General features: G+C 36.9%; 1 protein-coding gene and 1 long non-coding RNA gene across 2 annotated transcripts; both read left to right on the top strand.

The window, feature by feature from the left end:
• Positions 1-12,513: 12,513 nt before the first annotated feature.
• Positions 12,514-18,430, top strand: LOC118780497. The gene is made up of 9 exons (XM_036533063.1): positions 12,514-12,530; positions 12,669-12,700; positions 13,288-13,419; positions 13,547-13,746; positions 15,271-15,374; positions 15,529-15,641; positions 17,071-17,316; positions 17,422-17,496; positions 18,164-18,430. The coding sequence occupies exons 3-9, from the start codon at positions 13,288-13,290 to the stop codon at positions 18,428-18,430; spliced, it is 1,137 nt and encodes a 378-aa protein (XP_036388956.1). The 5' UTR covers positions 12,514-12,530; positions 12,669-12,700.
• A 421-nt stretch (positions 18,431-18,851) lies between these two features.
• Positions 18,852-20,371, top strand: LOC118773293. The gene is made up of 4 exons (XR_005004725.1): positions 18,852-18,973; positions 19,213-19,415; positions 19,530-19,633; positions 20,280-20,371. It is a non-coding gene; the product is annotated as an uncharacterized LOC118773293 (long non-coding RNA).
• The last annotated feature ends 1,548 nt before the right edge of the window (positions 20,372-21,919 follow it).

Below are 21,919 nucleotides of genomic sequence, written 5' to 3'. Positions count from 1 at the left end.
GTTTTTTATATACTACACTGGACAGACTTACTGACCTAATGTGTATTGTAGTGAACATCATATCACTTCCACATATCCCTTCAGTTGAATTACTTGAATGGACTTGGACATGGGTGCTTTTGCGCTATATAATTAACTGCACTGTGCAGTACGCAATGTTGTCCTCTGCACATGCTGAGATGACATGAGTAAGCAGTCCGGTAAAGCATGAATATAATTACAGGTAAAAATAAGCCTTTGGGCTCTTAACTCGCCAATTGACACTTACCATAATCCAGGGCAGCCTACAGAGCAATAGAAAATATTAGTGCAGAAAACAAATAGTTAATAAGCAAGTGTACTACAACCAATGGCATTAAATTACCTAAAAAGCAACACCAGTTAAATCTGTGTGTAGAAGGTTTTGCGTTGAATGATTCAGATTTCCTGATCAGGGTAGGCAGGGTATTCCAGGAGACAAAGGAAATGGTACCATGAAGTGATACAAGCAACCATTGAGCTAAAATGTGTACTGTGAAGTAAAGAACTTTTTCTTAAGCCTTTGAAGGATCCATTGCAAATCAGATCCCCTTTATATGACTGTCCTCAAGTTTAGGTTTTAAGGGGAAGAGGCATCCTCTAGCATAAGAGGATATGGAGGACAAATCAATTGGTGGATAGTCATACAAGAGATTTCTTCAAGGCACAATGTGATTCTTGTGTATCATAAGGATAGAAAGACTAATCTTTAATAAAGACATTCTGAAACACACAGTCCAGATTATGGCTGACATCTTATGTGTGGAGACTGCTGTTGTGCCATGACTCAGTCTCTAATCGCTCAGTTAGTTGCAGGTGGGTAGGTGCCGAGGAGAGAATTGTGACTCAGCAAACAGAACAAATAACAAGGAAAAGTCCTTCATAGAGGGTGTAAAAATATATTCCTTTATTTAACCATTGCTCATGTTTAAAGTGCTAGAAGTATTTCATAAAAAATGATTGATCAATGATTGAAATGCAAACAAGGACTGAACACTTCATCATCATCAATGTCAAGACAGTTGAAAACTTATTTACAAATACTTTTTGAGTCTATGAAGACCAAACTCTCCAGACCAGGAGGACAGCAGTCTCTACAGTTGGAGCTAACCTCCCCTCCCCTATATAACTGGTAAACAACCAATGCTACCTATCGTTTCCATCAGACACAATAATGTTTTCTCTGTATGTGGGGAAAATAGATAACTAATCAATGCTGGCTAGGAATGTGATGAACTTAACATTACTGCGTACAGCTTATTTGCAAATACATTTTGAGTCTAGGTGTGTGAAGAACAAATTCTCCAGAACAGAAGGGCTACATTGTCTGCAATTGTAGTGAGCCTTTTCTGTACTAGCTACAAAAAAAAACATTATTTCTGTACATTTATTGTTTAGCTAAATAACGATACAATCTAGCTAACATAAGAAAGATAGCTTTGTTCGCTACTTAGTCCTAACTAGACGGTTCCCAATCTTCTGCCAGAGGTTGTATTTTGTACATTTGTTGCTATAGATACTATTGGCTTCTCCTCAACCAAGCTGATCAATTTAGACTCTGTCCTCACCTTAAAAGTGGATCTAGTTCATTCTGGAATGGTCTGTGACTAACTTCAATTATTCATTGTACTGAAAGTGAGAGGAACACCTACATTCCTACAAAACCTAGCCCATGCCATTAAATTCCAGGGTAAATGCGATGACAAGCCATGGGAGAATGTTTCACTTCACAGGAATCTCAGTTTTCAAAGTTATGGCATGTCAAGGGCAGAAAAAAAACTAAATTGAATGATTGTTAGTTCTGGGGAAATTAAAGGGTAAGAGAAGACACTGAAAACTAAAAATAGAAAAAAGTACTTGAGCACTTCACAAATTATAATCATCCAATGATAGAACTGTGAACCATTTCTGACCATGCGTTTACAGAATTAACTATGGAAACGCTTTTAGAGGCTGAGACACTACTCGATCTATATCATTCCAATCCATCCAGATTTTCTGACATTTGACATAGGGTTGTTCGTAGGTGAAACAACTTGCAAAATAATTTTTTACTAAGCTTGATAGTTGTCTTTGTAATCTTCTAAGGCCCCTACAACTTCCAGACAATTTTTGGGCATGTTCAGAATCTTTCATCTACATCACTGCACAATATTTACATAATTTATTTATGATTCAGTCTCTACCCAAGCACTGTCAATTGCCAGAGGAAACTGACTGCATATGGCAATTTAGCAATATATTACAGCTTGATAGACCGTGTGAACACATATTAAACATGTAGAAATAACAAATGACTTTGCAGTTTAATTAATCTATGCAATTACTTTCAAAGAAATGTTTTCCATCTTAATGCATTATTTGATTCTGTTTTTCTGAAAATAACAAAATGGTCTCACCCACAAGTTTTATTTCAATTAATGCATATAGTCAATGTTACGATAGTGAGTTGTGTGTCAGTATCTTCCCTCCCCTGTTCCAGGTCTGTGTGCAAAATAATACACAGTTGACGTATCCTCCCTCACTGCTTGTGATATTTTTCTCTATTCTGCTTCAACAGATTTGATGTTTTAGTCATTACAAATCGGAATAATAGTATGATTAACAATGTTTGTACATCCTGGGAAAAACATAAAAAGTTGTTTCAGCATAGGCAAATGTAAACGTACCTTTGAGGAGGGGATGCTCATTCCCCATGATTGGACGATTGGATCAGGAAGAAACCTTGAGAAGAACCGGGCTCAGAGGGGGGCCCATCTGCTTCTGGCCGGCACTGGGCAGATAGAGTTAAAGACAAGTTATGCAATGTACTTTAAGACATTTACGATTGATAGACAATAGTAGTTAACAGCAGAGTGATTATAATAATGTCTCCTAGGATGTCCGGTTCTTGGAACGCAGTTGGCTTTGATGGGCAGGGCAGCGAGGTAGCAGGACTGGAAATCGGGATGCCTGAAACTCCACGCACTTATGCCACTTAATATAACACATATGCTCTCAATTCATATTGAATGGGTCTACTGTATTGGACTTCCTGCCATTTAGAAAAATGAGAGCATTAACAAAATGATATATCCTCCTAAACTGTAATACCAATTTGCATTAATTGCCCTATGCATAATCTTTGTACCAAACCCAATATAAATTCCAAAGGAAATATTTGTATGTGCAGTAATGCATATAAATTAGTTCTTATTGTTGGAAAACAAAACTCTTCATATGGAAATTATTGATATATGAATCATGTTATTTATTTTATTTAATAAACGATTGTTTTAAATCACTTTTAAAATGTAATGTAGCAGCTGGGAAATGTTCCATGTGTGTATTGCCATCTGTCTGTGTGCTGCTTGGTTGGTGCCCCCTTTCCATCATCCCTCTTGTGTACAGGAAATTTTGGGTATCTGTTAAATGTTACACGCCATGGATTGGAAGTTTGTGCCACTTCATGACCCTGCTTGTATCTGCATTTTGTGGTGGCAAATAAAAATGTGCCTGTCTTTATTGATATTGGTGTTTCAGTAAATCTGGTAGGACAGTTTGGTCTGAAACCTGAGATGCTGGTGATTTTGGACTCCACACTACACTGTTTAGTTTCATGACAATATTTAGTTTCAGAACAACAGTGCTTCTTAGAGTGATTCCAGTTCTCCAGTGAAAGATGAGGATGGAATAAGGATAAAGTGGAAATCTACTCACCACTCTGCATGCCAGAATGCAATCCTGGATTTTTGTTTATCTGCAGAAACACCTTGTCAAATGAATTACTGCATGTATATAATGTATATGGAAAAGACCAGGTTTGCAAGGCATTTTAATTTTCACACATGACAGTGACTCTATTGGCAGCTATATGCTATCTGCAGTAGATTCATATTTACAAACAAGGGAGTTCCCTCATCAAACACTTATCATAGGACACAGAAGAATGTGACTTACGTTAAAGCATGCCATTACTTTATGAAAGCATGACATGCCACTTGTCTTACTAAACTGGAAAGAATGTTTCTGATTTGTGTCCTAACCACTGTTTTGTTTGTCAAGTGTCAGATGACAATATGAATTACAGTAGGGAACTGTTACTGGCAGTAGTCTTTTTATATGAGGTACATGAAAAACTACCCTAATATTAATATTCAGCAACTGAATGTTTGTTCTGGGTTTATTACAATTATTATTTTTGAAGCTGTTATCACACTATAGATTATCTACGAATGATTGGAATTTGCTTTTAGCATAGATTCTTTTGAATGAGTTTAAAACAATGCAGACTGCCTGTGTCATGGCATGGTTATCAGCAGAAATGCTCAGCTACAGTGCATATAATTTGCCATGACAATGTTGGTGAAAAACTGGTAAGGTTTTGAAATAGCTATGGTTGTGTTGTGGTTATGGTTGTGAGTATAATGTTATTGGGGGTGGCTAGATAACCCATGAATTCATGCAAGAGACCTACATCAAAACATCTGTGCTCCTGCTTGAGATGGATCTTATTTAAACAAAACTGAAATTGGCAGAACACAGCATCACAAATTACATCTCTTCCAGCACTAGAGTTTCTATTTTTACTGGTTTTCTAGTTCTTACTATTTTATGGCTGTGTTTAACAAAATTGGGTATAAAAGATGATACAATATTAATGTAAATGTGGTACATAAACCAGTCACGTAGAAGCCTTTGGTAAAATGTCGAAATATAATATAATATGTTTTTTTTTATAGTACAATAGTGCTTCATAGCTATGCCTTGCTCTCCTTGCAATCTTTCAGTTATCTACCCGAATGATCTAGATTTTCCCAGCTCCACCTGTTATTGTGCTTGTCACACCCTCAGTCAACTTGGGGCTGTTACATGATGTGTTGATCTTGTCACTTCACTGTACACTGTCAGAGGAATTATCAAGTAAGTATATGCCAAAGTGAGACATACAGTCATTTTGTGTTTGTCACATAGAAATACAATACATTTTTTACAGGTTGGCCTTTTTGAAAAAATATATTTCTGACAAGCTGAACTGTTTTCCAACTCTTGGTGCAGGTAAGTCATTTGGATTTCATTTAATTGATCAGTATCGCAGATTAGCAATATCTGCAGGCTTTATTATCTTGTGCTCGGAAAATGTACATTTTTTCCTTTGAGAGTTTATCATCCGAATAGTATGCCTGAAAATATTTGTTATTCAGCGTCTGAAAGTTCATTGTATGCTTTCACGTAGCAGTCCTAAACACGAATATCACTCGGTAGGCTATCGGTATACATTTCCAGGCATAATAATACCAGCATACATTTTGTGGTAGGCTTTGTACCAGCTCTTACCATCTTGACAACTCTAACGGCAGACAGATGAAGTCTGTTAATTTTCCATTGTTCACTATTATAAAATAATTCATGCCTAATTTTCAAAAATTACCTAAGGAGTTCATGAACCCTGTTAGTACTGAAGATGCTAAAATTCTGGTTTACTGGTCCACTGCCATCTCAGACCCTCAAACATGATAACAAAATCTAAAATTGTGACTCAAGAAAAAAGGTATATCTGAATTTCTGCACTGCAGTAAAACCAGTTACATTTTGTGTGTTTGCTAATCTTTCAGGTATTTACCAGTAAACAAATTATGAACAATCAAACTTTTAATGAAAATAATGCTGGATCCTAACAGTTATAGGGAAACTCTATACACCTGCACTGCAATTAAAGTAATAAAACCAGAATATAAAAATGGCACTGTAAACAAAGGCAAAATAATGTCTAATAGAATGATTTAGACGCAGAAAAAATGACTTATCACTACAGTTGAGAATTAAATGACGTAATTACAGTCATCATTAAAACATGTTTCACAAGTCTTTCTGGAATCCAGAGTATCCACTCAATTGTGTAACATATAGCTGTATCTAACCACAGAAAGAACGTTTCCAAATCTCTGTGAAGCTAGCAACAGTTAGACTTCCGGTCGAGAATTTACGGTGGTAACTTCAGGCAAAATGTTTCCCACTTTCTGTTGATTGAATTAATTTACGCTGAAGCAAGCAGGTGCCCCTGTCATTCCGTTTCCAGTTAATAACCCAAGCTTCATTTTAGAAACCGCATAAAATCAGTTTTCGAATTATACGGGAAATGTTTTGTAATTCGAGTCACAACCCCTTTAGTTCACTCATTCCTGATTTTGAATACCCGAAACAGTGTATCTGTATTAATGTACCCTACTGTGGCATCATTTAAAAAAAAAAAAAGTTTATATTAAAAGTTTGCTAAAATACAACTTTCCATTAAAAATCAAACCATGAATGAAATTATATAATTCTTACTTTAAAAATTGGTCAATAATAACTGACCAATTAAAATATTTTTCACCACTATTTGTCATCTGTCATCGCACTATAAAGGTGGCTAAAATCGACCAATATTATATCACATGAAACACAACGTAGTTAATGAAGAATAGATTATTTTCACTTTACCTCTTAGTTGCTATTTGAACGAATTCCCAAATGATAATTTCAAAAATGCCTAAATGTTTAGGTAGTTGCCTGCACAGTTGCCTGTGTCGTCGCTTTTTCACATACGTTCTTTTGACAAAAATATGAAGCAAGAACATTTTGCTACCAGCATGAGTACTGCGCTAAACCACATACATAATGCCATTCTTTCCTTAATGGTGCTGAAAATATGACTATGGTTACATTACTGGGGTCAGAAAACTGCCATTTCAATAAACTTAAATGACTTATTTTAAAACTTTGCAGTTCAAAGGTCAGAAACAGGTTTTTTGACATTTCCTTTGCTGTGCACATCAGACTATATGCAGTCCAAGGTTTTCTGTCATTTATAGTGTTTTATTATTATTATTTATTTAAGAAACCTTGGAATGTAGGCCTACATGAAGAATAGTCACTAAGGTGTGTTTTCACATGATGGTTGAGGGGGTGAACGTGTGATGTATTGGTGATGTTTGTGACAAAAAGGTAATAATATAGTGTCTAAAAAATGTATTTAATTTTGCGTCAAAGTTTGGGGTGTTGATAGACTTTTGATAACGACTTACTCACAAAGTAGTGAGTAAATTACAAATAAAAGAATGATTTCCAACAGATGCAGGGCTTTCTTGCATTGATATGATATGGTCGCCTGTGAATTTCAATGATCAACATGTAGGAGAGAAGCAGGATGGCTGCAGCCCCAGTTGCTTAGATTCTGCTCAGGTCAGATACAGTTTACAATTTACCAACAAAGCATGCCATGTCATAGCAATGTTCACCCACAGAAAGTGCATAGGCCTACTGCATAATTATTAATACTAGAAATTACGTTCCATATATTTTGTTATAAATTCTGTTATCTTTAATAGAATATACAGTATTGCATGATGATTAAGACACTATATTAAACATTTCTTCTTGTTTAGTATCCTGGGTTCTCAGATGAAGCGGTAAACCAAACGCCAGTTTAGCCATGGGAGGCGTTTCTGCAGCTGTGCACGTCTTTACCTTGACGGCCATCATTATTGGTGAGTTCGGATAATTGTTCGCATTTAAGTCAATTCATCTCTCATTTCAACTGTTGCTAACTAATAATATTTCAGTGCTGTTTTTTAAAAGTACGTTTAAGACATTGTTCGTTTTGTTTTGCTCTAGGTTTCGCCATTTCATTGGCCTCTGCTCAGGTATTTTCCACACTCACAGACACACACATATACTGTAGACATATAAACAATACATATATAAAAAGGAGTCTACAATGTGTTTCATGTTAATGTTAATATTAATTTACAATATACTGTATTTCAGCAGTAAAAGATCACTCAACCAATCAAAAGTAGTCCTGGGATTATGCAAGTGATTGGTCCAGTCTCCAGTGAGGCTATATTAGAGCAACAAAGACCCTGCAACCACCCTGCACCGTCAAGTCAAGCCAAAATTGATATCTGTTCAACAACTAATTAAACAGTTGTTATAGTTATATAGAATATACCAGTTTGCCACATGGCTCAGCTTTTAAGATCGTTTGCTATTAAAAATTGTGAGGAGTCCTCATCTGTGCCCCCAACCTTTTATCATTTTATGAGCAATCAAAAGATCTAAGATTTTATAAATTACTTTTTAAACAGATCTGCCACTTAGCACATTGCTTCCTCTTGTGCATAGAATTTTCTGTGCTTAGATTTTATTTCTAACGCTATTTATTTCTAATGCACAATTTGCAACAATATTATAGAATATTACTATACAAACACGTTACTATAGTTAACTAACCTTATTCCTTTTCTCAAAGGAATTTATTTAAGAATAAAACATTTAAGAATAAAACATTTTTGCTACCTTGTTTGGTTCCAATGCAAGTATTAAGTCATTCAAAGTACTTTATGTACTCCTGTTTGAAACAATAAAACAATAAAAGAAAGTGTATGTTCCAAACGGGACCATAGCTATGTATAAAAAGATAACTATCCATTTACATGAGCAAAACAGAGCCGGTAGCAGCCAGCTAGCTGTATCCAGATGCTATAAGTCTGTATAATAGACAAATAAGACGATCTAGACAGATGTATGGCTGCCTACTGAAATATTTCTATGGTATCCAAATAACAACCAGCAGCTACCTAACCAGACATCAGCTGAGAGGTTTTATAGCAATATGAATATTTCTGTCCAACCTTCCATCGGAGATGCATTTATTGAAGTGACAGTACTAGGACACCATTGTGACAGCATTTCATAAATCAAAGATGTTGCCCTTTTTGGGCACATAATTTAATATCCAAAAGATATCTTGATCCTGTCTGTTTTCCTTTATTGAAAGAGTGCTGTTGTGTAGTTTAAATATAAAAAGGAATGTAATATTAAGATGAAAATGCAACTGATACACTAGAAATGCAAAAGGTCTATTTGAAGTTGATTTAAACATCCATTTCAATATTTATGTATTTCCATTTATGTATTCCTCATACATTTATTGATTGATTTATGGAAAATGTACATCGTAATATATATCCACAGACTTTCATGTCATAAATGAATGCACTAATTTAAAATTCTATAGTTTTCATTAAAGTATGCAGCCCAAATTCCTGTTTAATAATATAAACACAGCTGTGTAAATTCCAAATCTCCAATATTTACTGACAGTAATTCATTATTTTTGTATTTCAGTGCAATACAACTTCAGTAAGCGGTAAGGTTAAAGTTTGTATGCTTTTGTTCATTCTGTTTTCATTTGGTTTTCATTTATTAATTTATTTATTCATCCATTCATTTGTGTTACATGTATATATGTTTTTGAGTAATGTACTGTTACATTAATTAATAATATTTTGTATTCCAGAATCACAGCAGTGTAGTTTTGAAGATGGGTAGGTATCACAGATATCCTTGCTGTCTTAGGTCTGCTCTGTTGAACCAAAATTCTATTTTAATGTACCTTTATTTTTGTCTTTATAGGTTTTTTCATTCCAATCTGACATTTGGAAATACCTCTGTGGAAACCTGTAACACAAGCATTCTCAAATATGCAAGCTCTTTGGTAAGTTTTAAAAAGGTAGAAAATACTGAAAAAGCAATAACTGCAACAAAGCAGGACTTATGCATACAAATGAAAGAGGGAAAAATGTAATTTACTGATTTGCCACTAGGTGGTGAACTCCAACATTGCAATGAGCTTTGATGGCTTTTCAATAGGAAATGTCACAGATTGCTTAATTCAATGCTGAAAAACAAATCACCTGTCCTATCTTCTGGACCTTAACATCAACATAATTTTTTTTTTTTCAAATCTGTCGTCACACGTGAAGGGCAATAGCAGTTCCATGAATGTTTTTAACCTGGGAATCATGGGTGAGAGGGCAAGATCCCTGTACTCATCTGGGACATGCAGCACAAAAAATATTAGAGCCATTATTATTGTGGTTCAGCTGCAACATATCATATATCTGAATACTGAATGTCACACCTCAGTACAAAACTCAGAATTGAGACCAACACTGTAAACTGTGCTGTTTGAAATCTGAAGGAAAACCTGAGTAACATTTTTAAAGAGTACTGATACTTCTTGGTTTTGTCTAAATTGTCATAAAGTACACAAACGCTGGTTGTACTTGATTGGAGAACCCCAGGTTGAGTTTTGAAAAGAGGCTAAGAAAGAGTTCTGTGCTGCAGAGATTACCATATTTGGAAATATTACATTCCAAACTTTCCAGTTGTTTTAGAACAAAGCAGAGAAAAAAACTGCCTCCCTCAGGAGGAATATCCATAGTAGCAATGTCGTATGACAAATAGCATGAATTAAATGCTAATGTTTAAAATTCTGTTTGTTTTCTTTGTTATATTTATGCTTTTATTTCAGATTTCTACTGCTCTGGACAACCTTACCATCCATCTGGTTTGTCAGGCACTCAACAATGAAATCTTCACTGAAGAGAAGTTGCAAATGCTTCAAAGTCACCTCAGACAAATAATGGAGTCAACGCTGAATCTCTACTATATTCTAGTAGGATGTGGTCAAATTAACATTTCATTCTTGTAGAATAGCAATCTTTTAAAGGTTCTTCTGTCAGCTTTGTGAAGATCCAACCAAGTCCCTTTGGCACTCTATTCTTAACACGATGGGACCCGCATATGAGTTATTCATATACTCTGAGGAGGCACTTTTACCATGACAGTGTTGCACTGGTGAACTTGTAGTGTGAAAAATAGTCATGGTAGGCGTTCATGTGTATCTTACAGCTTCATGCGCCTTGCTATGCGCTTTTATGTGGATTAAGTGGTTGTTGCATGGAAAAGGTGGTGGTTGAATAACTAAATACATAATTGGAAACTACTAAAAGTTGAAAAATATATAGCCAGTGCTCAAAACATAACGGTCATAGCAAATTAACAGATAAATTGTGGAATTTTGAAAACAAATACTTGAAAAGATGAATAAGAAGCAAAGATTCATCTGTGTATGATTAGTAGTGTATTTTATATGAGGAGCAATTGTTATTTTGTTTTTTAGAACAACAACCAATCACAGTCTGATGTCCTCGATCTGCTTGGAGTTTTAAACACCCTCACTGCTGACAACCTTCACAATGTGGATTTCATCAAGTTGTGGTTCTACATCAAAATAAAACCTCTCCTACCATTTGTTTCAAAAGAGTTCATGTTGAATCTAAGTGGAAAGAATTGGAGCTGTGCAACTTACCAGACCATGTATGTGAAGTCAACTTTATGACAAAAATATTACTTCATTTCTCACACATTTTTTTATGATTTTGCCAATGGATCTCATCCGTGACGTTCATTTGCCTTATTCTTTTAGAGTGAAAGGCTTTAGTGATGAATTCCCAAAAATGGATAAAATGAAACAGAAGATGGTCTATGACCATTTCATCAATGTCTTCCTCACTAGGAATGACACATCAGGTATTAGAACTTTTTTTTTTTATTTTATTTATTCTCCAGGCTTCAGTCAAGTGTTTCCAAAAGGCCATGGACAAAATATCATGCAATCTCTTAGGGAAATTTTCATTACAGCCAATTATCCTTTTGTTTTTAAATACAAGTGAATTCATTTAAATATGTATTTGATTGATTTCACAGATCCTGGGTGTGTCTCAGATACGAAGGGGACTGGGGACTGGTTAAAATTAAATTATGGTGAATATTCAGCATATGCAGCTCTGGAGAATTTTGTGAAAATAAACAGAAACTTCTCTGCAGTAAGTACTTTTTCTAAACAATCTATATTCAATAAATGAATTTATTTGGAGTCATGACATAAGGCTACATTCTGATGTGTCTTCTCCTAGCTGGACGTTCTGGACTCTCTGTCTCCGGGCCAGAAAGTAGAGCTGATTCTGGATCCCAGCACTGGCGCTCTGGAGAATGCAACCATCGTGAAGCTTGTTTTCAGCGGCTTGCTGGAGTCTCCAGAGGAGGGGCAGCTTGATGCATTCTTTGCTGCTTTTGTGCACGCCACCATAGAGGTGAGTCGTTTCACCTCATGTTTGGGTTTCTTTTCAGACCTTTCACACAGACGTTGTTCAGATTCTTTTTCTACCAATATGCCTGAAACACACAGGCTCCAATTTTGCCATGCCTCTTTCCTTTTCAGAAAAACGTGACCATCATACGTAATCAAGCTGTGAGGGACATCATGCTCAACCTGACTTTGACAGCACTGGCTCCCAGATTCCCCATCTTTGAACCGGATGACTTTGCTCTCTGGTTCCAAACAAACCTGGTTGTCCTGCTGGCCAGCTTTACTCCTGAAAGTTTGGTTGTGATCCCCAGGAACATCAGCTGTGACTCCTACCATGCCATGTAAGTGGCTTTTGACTCTTTAAATATTCATCCAGCCCCAACATCAAGAGCTTGGTGTGAAATTGAGTGATGAGAGAAACTTGCAATCATTCTGACTGTCTTGTTTTTCCTTAGATTGAAAGGACTTGATGAAATCTTGGCATCTCTTCAATCTCCAGACACTCAGGGCATTGAATCTAGCAGGGAAATATTGATACAGACATCTCCAAAAAGTATTTCATTCTACATAAGCATTTTTATTAGCTTTAATATATTTTTTTAGTCAAACAACTGAAATTTCAAAATTTCCTTACCTTTTCACTGGCTACAAAGGAACACTAACTTCATCTCATTAATTTTTTTTTATTAAGGTTGTAATCTAGATTCCCATCAAGATGACAATGTAAGTTGTTTTAAGTGTACATGTAAATGTGTCCTTGATCAATCTGGAACTGTGGTCCTTAATTTCAACATTTTGGACATGAATTTCTGTTTATAACCTGTAACAATGATTAAAGATCTGAATTAGCAGCTTCAGGATTATTAGTAATACATGTTAATAAAAATGGCCATTAATTTGTAATTTTGATAACTTTCACTTCCAAAGGGATTTCAGAACAATTGAGTGCTTCCTAAAGTCCAATGTGACGCCTCCTTTAACGTAAGGTTCTTGTCACACAGGTTTAGTTGCTACTACAGTGTTTTTGCCTGAAAACTCATTACTCTCTGTAACTTATTTAGTTTGTTTTACTTTTCTGGATATCAAAATATGTTAAATACAGTATATATGTAATTATTTGAAGTTTTTCTTATTATCTGAATCACCCTGTGGAAAGAGCATATTTGTTAAACACAAGAGGATACTTATGGGTAGGCATGGATTTCCTCTGGTTATCTCTGACCTATTAAAAAATGGCTTCATTGACACTGTGATTACATGAAATTTGTCCTCATTATTTTCATCACTCATTCTCTATCCTCTTTTTCAAGATGTCAAATTCCACAGTGAATAACTTCTTACAGTGTGCTGGTCTGTCTGTGATCATGACTGACAACAGTTTGGAGCACATGAGGAATCTCAAAGGAATAATAGATGCAGCTGTGGATGTCTATTCCTTTATGGTACGGTTGACTCCAAAGGGCACATTCTGGGAATGTCAAAATTTCAAATATGAGTTTGGTGTGTGTTGAAAACATTATTGTTGTTTCTTGTCATAAATAGTTGGTGTCATGGTTATTTTCCGCACAGAGATCCACCTTCAGTCAAGCCCCCATCCTGGAGTTGTCTGGTGGGATCAGTCTGATTACTGAGGCTGAACAGTTCCATGATTTGGACTTTGTGAAGTTGTGGTTCCAGGTCAAGCTCATGCCACTTCTGTCATCTGTGTCCCGGCAATTTCTGTCCTGTCTCAGCACCAAAAACTTCAGCTGTGAGACCTATCAAGCTGTGTATGTGCTTCTTACATTTTCACTATCAGACTGTAGTTTGTGTCTAGGGTACTGGTTCTTGAAGTGTGGTCTACTGGTGGGCCACAAAGGTCTTTCAAAAGGGCCGCCAGCTAATACAGATTTATTGAAAAACATTTGGATATAAATAAATTTACATGTAGATGGAATACTTAATTAAGCTGATTTTGCTCTCTGAAATTTGGCTACGATAGTGGGTTGCGGTTTTCTAAACAGGGCTGTGAAATAGAGACAACAGCACTCTTCCTTACAAGATGGAAAAGTATAGAGACATTTTTTGCATCGTTAATCATTAAAATTACATCTTCCATTTAAGTTTGTCACCTGTACTTGTAAGTGGAGTAAGCACAAAAGCAGATGGAATTATGCTACTTGTCATCAGCAAATGTGCACCAATTACAGCAGACATCAAGCAAACAGCCAGCTACAGGTTACATAGTATATAAAATGGCAAAATAGCTAAATTAATCAGTTTAAGTTTATGATGACTTTACAAGCATAACAAGTTGGCTAGTTAACAACTTAGTTATTATGGCTAGCTCCTTGTAACAGTTTTGCTAGTTGGTTATTATAGACAGATAGCTAATTGTTTTATTGTTAGGCAACCACATGAATGGCAGGATAGCTAGAAAGCTATGTAGTATACCTTTGAGTTTACTGCCCCAACACTTGTGGAGAGCATTGTAGGGTTAGATAGCTACATCTGTTAACCATAGTTACTATGCAGCAGTTAAACATTGGGGAAGAGGCACATTTACAATAAAACATTCCAAATGTTATGAGCACAGTTTGTTTACAGTATGTGACAGAATAGCTAGCCACAGCAGCACACATACTAGACACCATTACTAGCTACATGCCAGTGTGTTAGGCTGATGCTAGCTATCTAAGGTTGCCTACCCGGCTATATTATTTGTAACTAGTAAGCTAGTTAGCTAGCGAGGCAGCTAGTTAGCCAGCAATGTTCTCATTTGGAATATTAGTTCATGCCAAGTTTACATTTCTGGTTCCTACTGCAGCAGCATGATACAGGCAGTTCAGGCAGATTTGGTGGTGACACTGGCTCATTGTGGACCCTGATTTGAGACTTAAGCTCTCCAGTTTGGAGCCTGATCAGTCCTTCTCTCATGTCTCATCAAAAGCAGCACCATTTGTTCCATTAGGATGGAAGCTGGGAGAAGATTGGATGAGTTCAGTGGTAGTAGCCTTAGCCTTAATAATTTTGTGTAAATTTATTTATTCCCCAGAGTTGAGAGAGGGGTGTTATGTGGTACGTAGAAAATTTTCCTCTGATTAAGTGGTCCACCATGGAAAAAAGTTGTAGAACCATTGCTTTAGTCAGATCTACAGTATGAGATTAGTAAATATAATAAAGATGATTCCCTGATCTGCAAGTGCTTGCTGTATTACAGCACACAAGCCTTTTGTTGCCCTTTCATTCCTTTCTGAAATAATGGTGGTCACATATATAAAAGATGATGCTGAAATATTCTTTCATGCCTGCAGGGTAAAAGAACTAAGCCTCCATTTTTCAAACATGGATCCTGTACGCCAGAGATGGATCTACATGTTTTTCATGTACCCCTTCCTTGCTGGGAATGGAACAGCAGGTATTACTCAACTTTATTGTAGAAAACCACAATATGATTACAAAGGGCAGAGATGTTACTGTATACAATGTCAGAACAATTCAGTTAAGTAACATTTTGATAGTATTGGTTAGGATACATCAGTAATCAAATGTTCTTTGTTTTCTGGGTAAAGGTTGTATTTCTCCTGAGGACAACAGTGAAGACTGGTTGATGAAGAACTTTGGATCATTTTCTGCCATGGCCAGCTTCAAAGACTTCACAACATTGAACATTGTCTTCAGCGGAGTAAGTCATCACAGTTATTAGTGTAGAATTGGTGTTGAGTTCTATACTGTCACTTACAGATTTGGGGATACAGGGCTTTATCTACATTATTTGTTGTAGCAGTGTTTTTTAATACAAATTTTATTGGTTTTACCAATGATATTACAAGACAGTGCAATTTCCAAATCAAAACAAAAGAACAAACAAAACAAAAAATGTACATACATGCATATATCTACATCCAAACAGATTTAAAAAGGCAACTGAAGAAGCATAACAAACAAAAATACCCAAAGAGCAAAATACACCAAGAAGGGATAGCATTCGAGAGAAGGAGAGAGAAGGAGAGGGGATGTACTCTCTAGTTACTTTTTTCTCCTAAGGGCTAGAGAAGTAGTTCTATTCTAAAGCATAGCTTCCTTGTAGTACAGTTTCAACCAAGTTCACTGGTAGGTAGTCTAATTGTTATCTAATTGAGTGTCCACATCTTTACACAGAGATTGTCGTTGCTTTGCATGGTAGATGTTAACTTTTCTAATGATAAAACAAGATTTCATTTGTACCACTGTATGACAGAGGGAGGCCTGTCACCAAACCATTCTTTCAATATATATCTCCTAGCCAGGAGTAGTAATTTATCAAATAGTTTGGATTGTTTTCTGCTCATAGTCACCTCCTTAGAGGGCAGACTCACAATAAAAAGTCCTGGGTCTTTATCGATTCTAGCATAGAAAATTCTCCTCAGAAGCTCTGCTGTTATACTCCACAATCATGAAATTAATGGGCACTGCCAAAAAAGGTCCCAGTATGCCTCTGGCATGTAGTACATAGTGATGAATTCTGCTTATTCATTTTATTAAGAATAATGGGGGTTATATGCAAACTATACGGTTCCTTATACTGTCTCTGTCAGTTTGTTACAGATGAATGTGGCCCTGACAGAGTCAGTTGCCTCTTAGCAGTCATCTTCAATCTACTCATGAAGATCTCTGATCTGACAAGCTCAATTATATAACATTAACTTAAGTAAAGTCAGGCCTGCCCTGTCCACTAGCAACTGTGAAGATTTGATTTTCACCCTGTTTTTTTACTATGCTAGATAAATTAAGAAAATGCCTTAGCAAAATCTGATATCAACTTCTTAGATATCCATAGGGGAAGCATCTGCATAGGATATATTAGTCAGGGAAATGCATTCATTTTGATACAGTTAGTGCTACCTCTCCAAGAAAGGACACTTCATAGCCTGATATTAAACCAAATTAATTTATGATTGTGAGAGTGTCTTGAGATTGGGACTTCAGGGTTTGCAGCAAGCAGTAGAATGTCATCTGCATAAAATGCAGTTTTAAGTGTTAACTTGCCTTTCTTATGGGTCCTGATCCATTCAGCATAATGCTAGTGCTTAGAGGAGGGGAAGTTGGTTTTAATGTTCAGTTTCTCCTGTCAGCTGGAAGTTCTGCATCTCCTCACACCCGAGCAGAAGGCTGAGTTGATTCTGCACCCTGAAATTGGTGGACTGGACAATGGGACAATCAGCCTGGTCTTTGAGAGCCTGCTCAAACCTCTTCTAGAAAACCAGCACCTGAATGTGTCACAGGCTGTGTATGACATGACCACACCAGCACCCAATTACTATACAACCACGATGGAGCCTAGCCACTACATGACAACTCAACATAATGGACTCAAAGAGGTACAGCCCAGGCCAGAAGAGTGCTTCTAAGAGTAACTGCTTATCGATGTACACTCCTTGAAAATGAAAAACAAAAACTAACCTTACACCTTTATTTCTTCATAGATTTTCAGAGGCTTCCTGATGTTTCTGAAACCACTGGGGAGTTTTGTCAAGAAATTTGCATCTCTCAGTCAGAGGGTACTGTTCATATTTTTCAAGATCATAGATTTGCTTATTATTTGTGTTTATTTTTTAGATTTGCAAAATAATCATGATAAAAACAAATTCAACTTGGAATTCATGAATTAACTCTCATTCTTTTCTAACTGTAATGAGTTTTAACTGGCAGAATCATGCTGAACAGATGTTAAATTTTGACCTGTTCAGAGCACATATGCATTCACATTTATTCATTTGGCAGACACTCTTATACAGAGCAACTTACAAGAAGTGCATCCAATAGTGTTGAGCAGTTAGCCATACAAATACTGAATCTTTCATGCCATCGGTAATATAAGGTGGCAGTGTAGCATAGTGGTTAAGGAGCAGGACTTACTGGGTAACCGAAAGCTTGCTGGTTTGATTCCCTATGGGGGCACTGCTGCTATACCCTTGGTCGAGGCACTTATCCCACAATTGCCTCAGTAAATATCCAGCCTTATAAATGAATAACATTGTAAAAACCTGTAAGTGATGTAAGTCGCTCTGGATAAGAGCGTCTGCTAAATGCTAAAAATGTAATGTAGCCAATGTAGAGAGATGAAGATGTCTGTCAAGGTGTTCCATGACAGTGTTTTAACTCGTTACACAATTCTCTTGTCAGCCATGCCCATCAGATATGCTGATATCCTCTGTTTCTCCTCAGACAAACCTAACCTCTGTGAGGAGCACCACACTCACCCAGGCTGTGCTGAATTGGACTCTGGCAGAACTAGCTGGACACTTCACCCAAAATATCACTGTGGGGAATGAGACCAGGCCCAACCAGACTCCCTCGCTTGAAAACTTTGACATCACCAACATAGATGATTGGTTCCAACATGTGGTGGTTCCTGTATTGAAACGCTTCCTGCCTCACAATCAGACTAAGATCCCCCAAGACCTCACTGCTATCTTCTATCACCTCTTGTGAGTAGAGTAAATGCTTTATCAGACGCAGAATCACTGCCAAGATTCAATGAATGACAAGCTATTGGAAGAAAAGGCTTTGTTGCTCTGAACTGATCTGAACTTGATTGTAAATCTGCTGATGTGATGTTGGCTCATTTTCCCACCTCATTGCAGTTGTAGGATTTACACAGTTTATTTGTTTCATTGTACTTATAGCCCTGTGGACTCTGACACGGACCCTAACGACTCTGATAACCAAGATGCCTGTAGTATCATCAAAGGGGATCACTCCTGTTCTGTGAGCTCTGATCCTTGGCTTAATTTTCAGCACAGAACATAAACAATACTGTTTTCAATTCATTTGGTGAATCATACCAAGACATGACCTGCTGTTTTTGTTTCATTGTGTCATCTTTTCTAGATTCCGAATGCAGTAGAAAATCTGGCTCATGTGTTAAAATGTGTTGTCCGTACCAATCTGAGCTTCACAGAGGAAACTATCAGGGATCTAGTCTTTGCACTTTCCCAGACACTCAACTCATTAGTTGAACAATACTCCACAATGGTAATGCATGCAATAACTAGCATTGTCTAATACCGCACTTTCATGATGCATATTATAATCTAATCTAACTTGCATGTCATTGCAACAAATACAATACAATTGCATGGAAATCAACCAAAATGTTCTTTAATTGTATATTTTTTACATTATTGTAGTTTTCACAAAGGTGTAATGTCAGTATTGTATTCATTTTCAGTGAGCTGATATCGGTTGTTTTGCATAATATTTATTCATTTCAGAATTTCAGCACTGTGGAGTCCAACATCATGGATGTTGTTCAACAGCTCCAAACAGACGGTTTCACAGATGAGAACCTTCATGATGTGGAATTCATCAGACTCTGGTTTCAGACCAAACTCAAGCCACTCCTACCAACAGTATCGAAAGAATTCCTCTCCTGTCTCAGCACAAAGGACTTCAGCTGTGAGACCTACCAAATCCTGTATGTTTATGCAGTGCTGTCTGTTTTTAGTTGTCATATCATGTGATTAATAGCTGGGGAAGAAAAAAAAATCATTTGAGAATGTATTTCAATAAATGACTGTTACTCTTTCAGAGTAAAGGAGATGAGTGATCACATCACTTTAATGGATGAAACAAGACAGCGTTTGGTTTACACTGAATTTATTCACCTATTCTTGTTAAAACATCATAATTCAGGTATGCAATTTTGCAAGTGCTGATTATACGAACTTTACAAACTTTCATTAACATTTCCATTATGTTACATTATTGTCATTTAGCAGACACTCTTACCCAGAGCGACTTGCATAGGTTACAGTCAGACTTGGGGCCAGTAGAAAATACAGAGGGGTGCAATTGCAATCCATGGTGGGGGGGGGGGGGGGGGGGGGAATGTCATATCTTAAAAAAACGTAATAAATACTATGTAGGCATCGGGATATAAGGAGACAACTGGGGGTGCACTGAGGTCCGTCTGGGGGTGCAAGGCACCCCTAAGAACCCCCATAGCGCTGGCCCTGGTTATAGTTTTACATATTTCCATTTTATAAAGCTGGATTATAATGAGGCAATTCTGGCTTGCTTCTTGCCAAAGGTTAGAGCAGCACTGCCCCAGCAGGGAATCAAACCAACAGTGTTTCAATTACAAACTCAGCTCCTTACCACAATGCCATACTGCCACCAAAAGTATCATTAAATGCCACACATTTTGTAATATTACGAAGAATTAACACCTAAATTGAACTGAATAATTAAATTTGTGGGCTGCGGTAAGAAAAATATTTCAATGCATTGTTATGATTGATTATTGACTTATTATGTTTGCTTATTAACTTTTCTTCAGATTCAGCATGCATTTCCAGCACAAACAACAGTGTAGACTGGCTCATCTGGAATTTTGGAAAATTTTCCATTTTTGCACTCCTTCAGGATTTTTTTGAGTTGAATGAAAACTTTTCTCCAGTAAGTAATTTGTAATACCACAGTTGTGAGTTATGAATTATGAAGTTATTAGTTATAAAATTAACAAACGTGATGCATCAAATATGAAGGAATGTATTGAATACAAAAACTCTCCAAAAACAATCATTTTTACACATTCAGATTTTGTGATTTCTTTTACTGTGAAAAATTTGGTACCACATCATTAATAGAAATCTTGAAATATGTCTTCTTTCTTTTTCCCGCCTTAGCTGGACGTTCTGGGCTCTCTGTCTCCGGAGCAGAAAGCAGAGCTGATTCTGGATCCCAGCACTGGCGCTCTGGAGAACGCAACCATCGTCAAGCTTGTTTTCAGCGGCTTGCTGGAGTCTCCAGAGGAGGGGCAGCTTGATGCATTCTTTGCTGCTTTTGTGCACGCCACCATAGAGGTGAGTCGTTTCACCTCATGTTTGGGTTTCTTTTCAGACCTTTCACACAGACGTTGTTCAGATTCTTTTTCTACCAATATGCCTGAAACACACAGGCTCCAATTTTGCCATGCCTCTTTCCTTTTCAGAAAAACGTGACCATCATACGTAATCAAGCTGTGAGGGACATCATGCTCAACCTGACTTTGACAGCACTGGCTCCCAGATTCCCCATCTTTGAACCGGATGACTTTGCTCTCTGGTTCCAAACAAACCTGGTTGTCCTGCTGGCCAGCTTTACTCCTGAAAGTTTGGTTGTGATCCCCAGGAACATCAGCTGTGACTCCTACCATGCCATGTAAGTGGCTTTTGACTCTTTATCAAAGGTTCACCCAGCCCTAAAACAGGACTTTGATATGAAATGGAAGGATCACAGAAACTTGCAATTATTCTGACTGTCTTGTTTTTCCTTAGATTGAAAGGACTTGAAGAAAGTTTGGCATCTCTTCAGCCTGCAGAGACTCAGGGCATTGAATCTAGCAAAGAAGTGCTGATGGAGAGAGCTCCAAAAAGTATGTGATTACTTACGATTTTCCCGAGTTAAATGATACTGTCTTGGGCAGATTTTGTCACAAGTTAGACTTTTAATCCTGTGAGTCCTCATTAATATCTTGTTCTCTGTTTTCCTGTTTGCAAATAAAGGTTGCGTACTGGTGCCCATTGTTGCTGAGGTAAGTCTGCCATCTTTGAAAGCTTTTATTTGGAGTATTAGCGTGCTTTCGGAGCTCAGTTTTTTCCCAAAACTAGCTTTATTTGGGATGCGCTCTCTTATAATGAGATTGTCTGAAATGAAAATGTAAGACTCTGGAGGAAAATACTAGGGTTACGGTTGATTTGGGAAGGGTTCCAAAAGAATATCGGCAGAAACGGCGCGTGACTGGCAAGGAGAAACTATTATTGTCAAAATGGGTCATGGTAACTGTACTCTTTTATCTTCTCTTTCAGTGCAAAGAAACAACAGTCAACGGTGAGTCAATTTTGCCAAAAATGTCTTAGACTTCTTGATTTACTCGTAGAATTAAAGAAGCATGTTGCGCATGCAGTTATCTATATCTTACATCTTTCATTTTATTTG

Source organism: Megalops cyprinoides, chromosome 1 (genome assembly GCF_013368585.1).
Source record: "Megalops cyprinoides isolate fMegCyp1 chromosome 1, fMegCyp1.pri, whole genome shotgun sequence".
Lineage (NCBI taxonomy): Eukaryota > Metazoa > Chordata > Actinopteri > Elopiformes > Megalopidae > Megalops > Megalops cyprinoides.
This window is presented reverse-complemented; position numbering and strand designations above follow the sequence as displayed.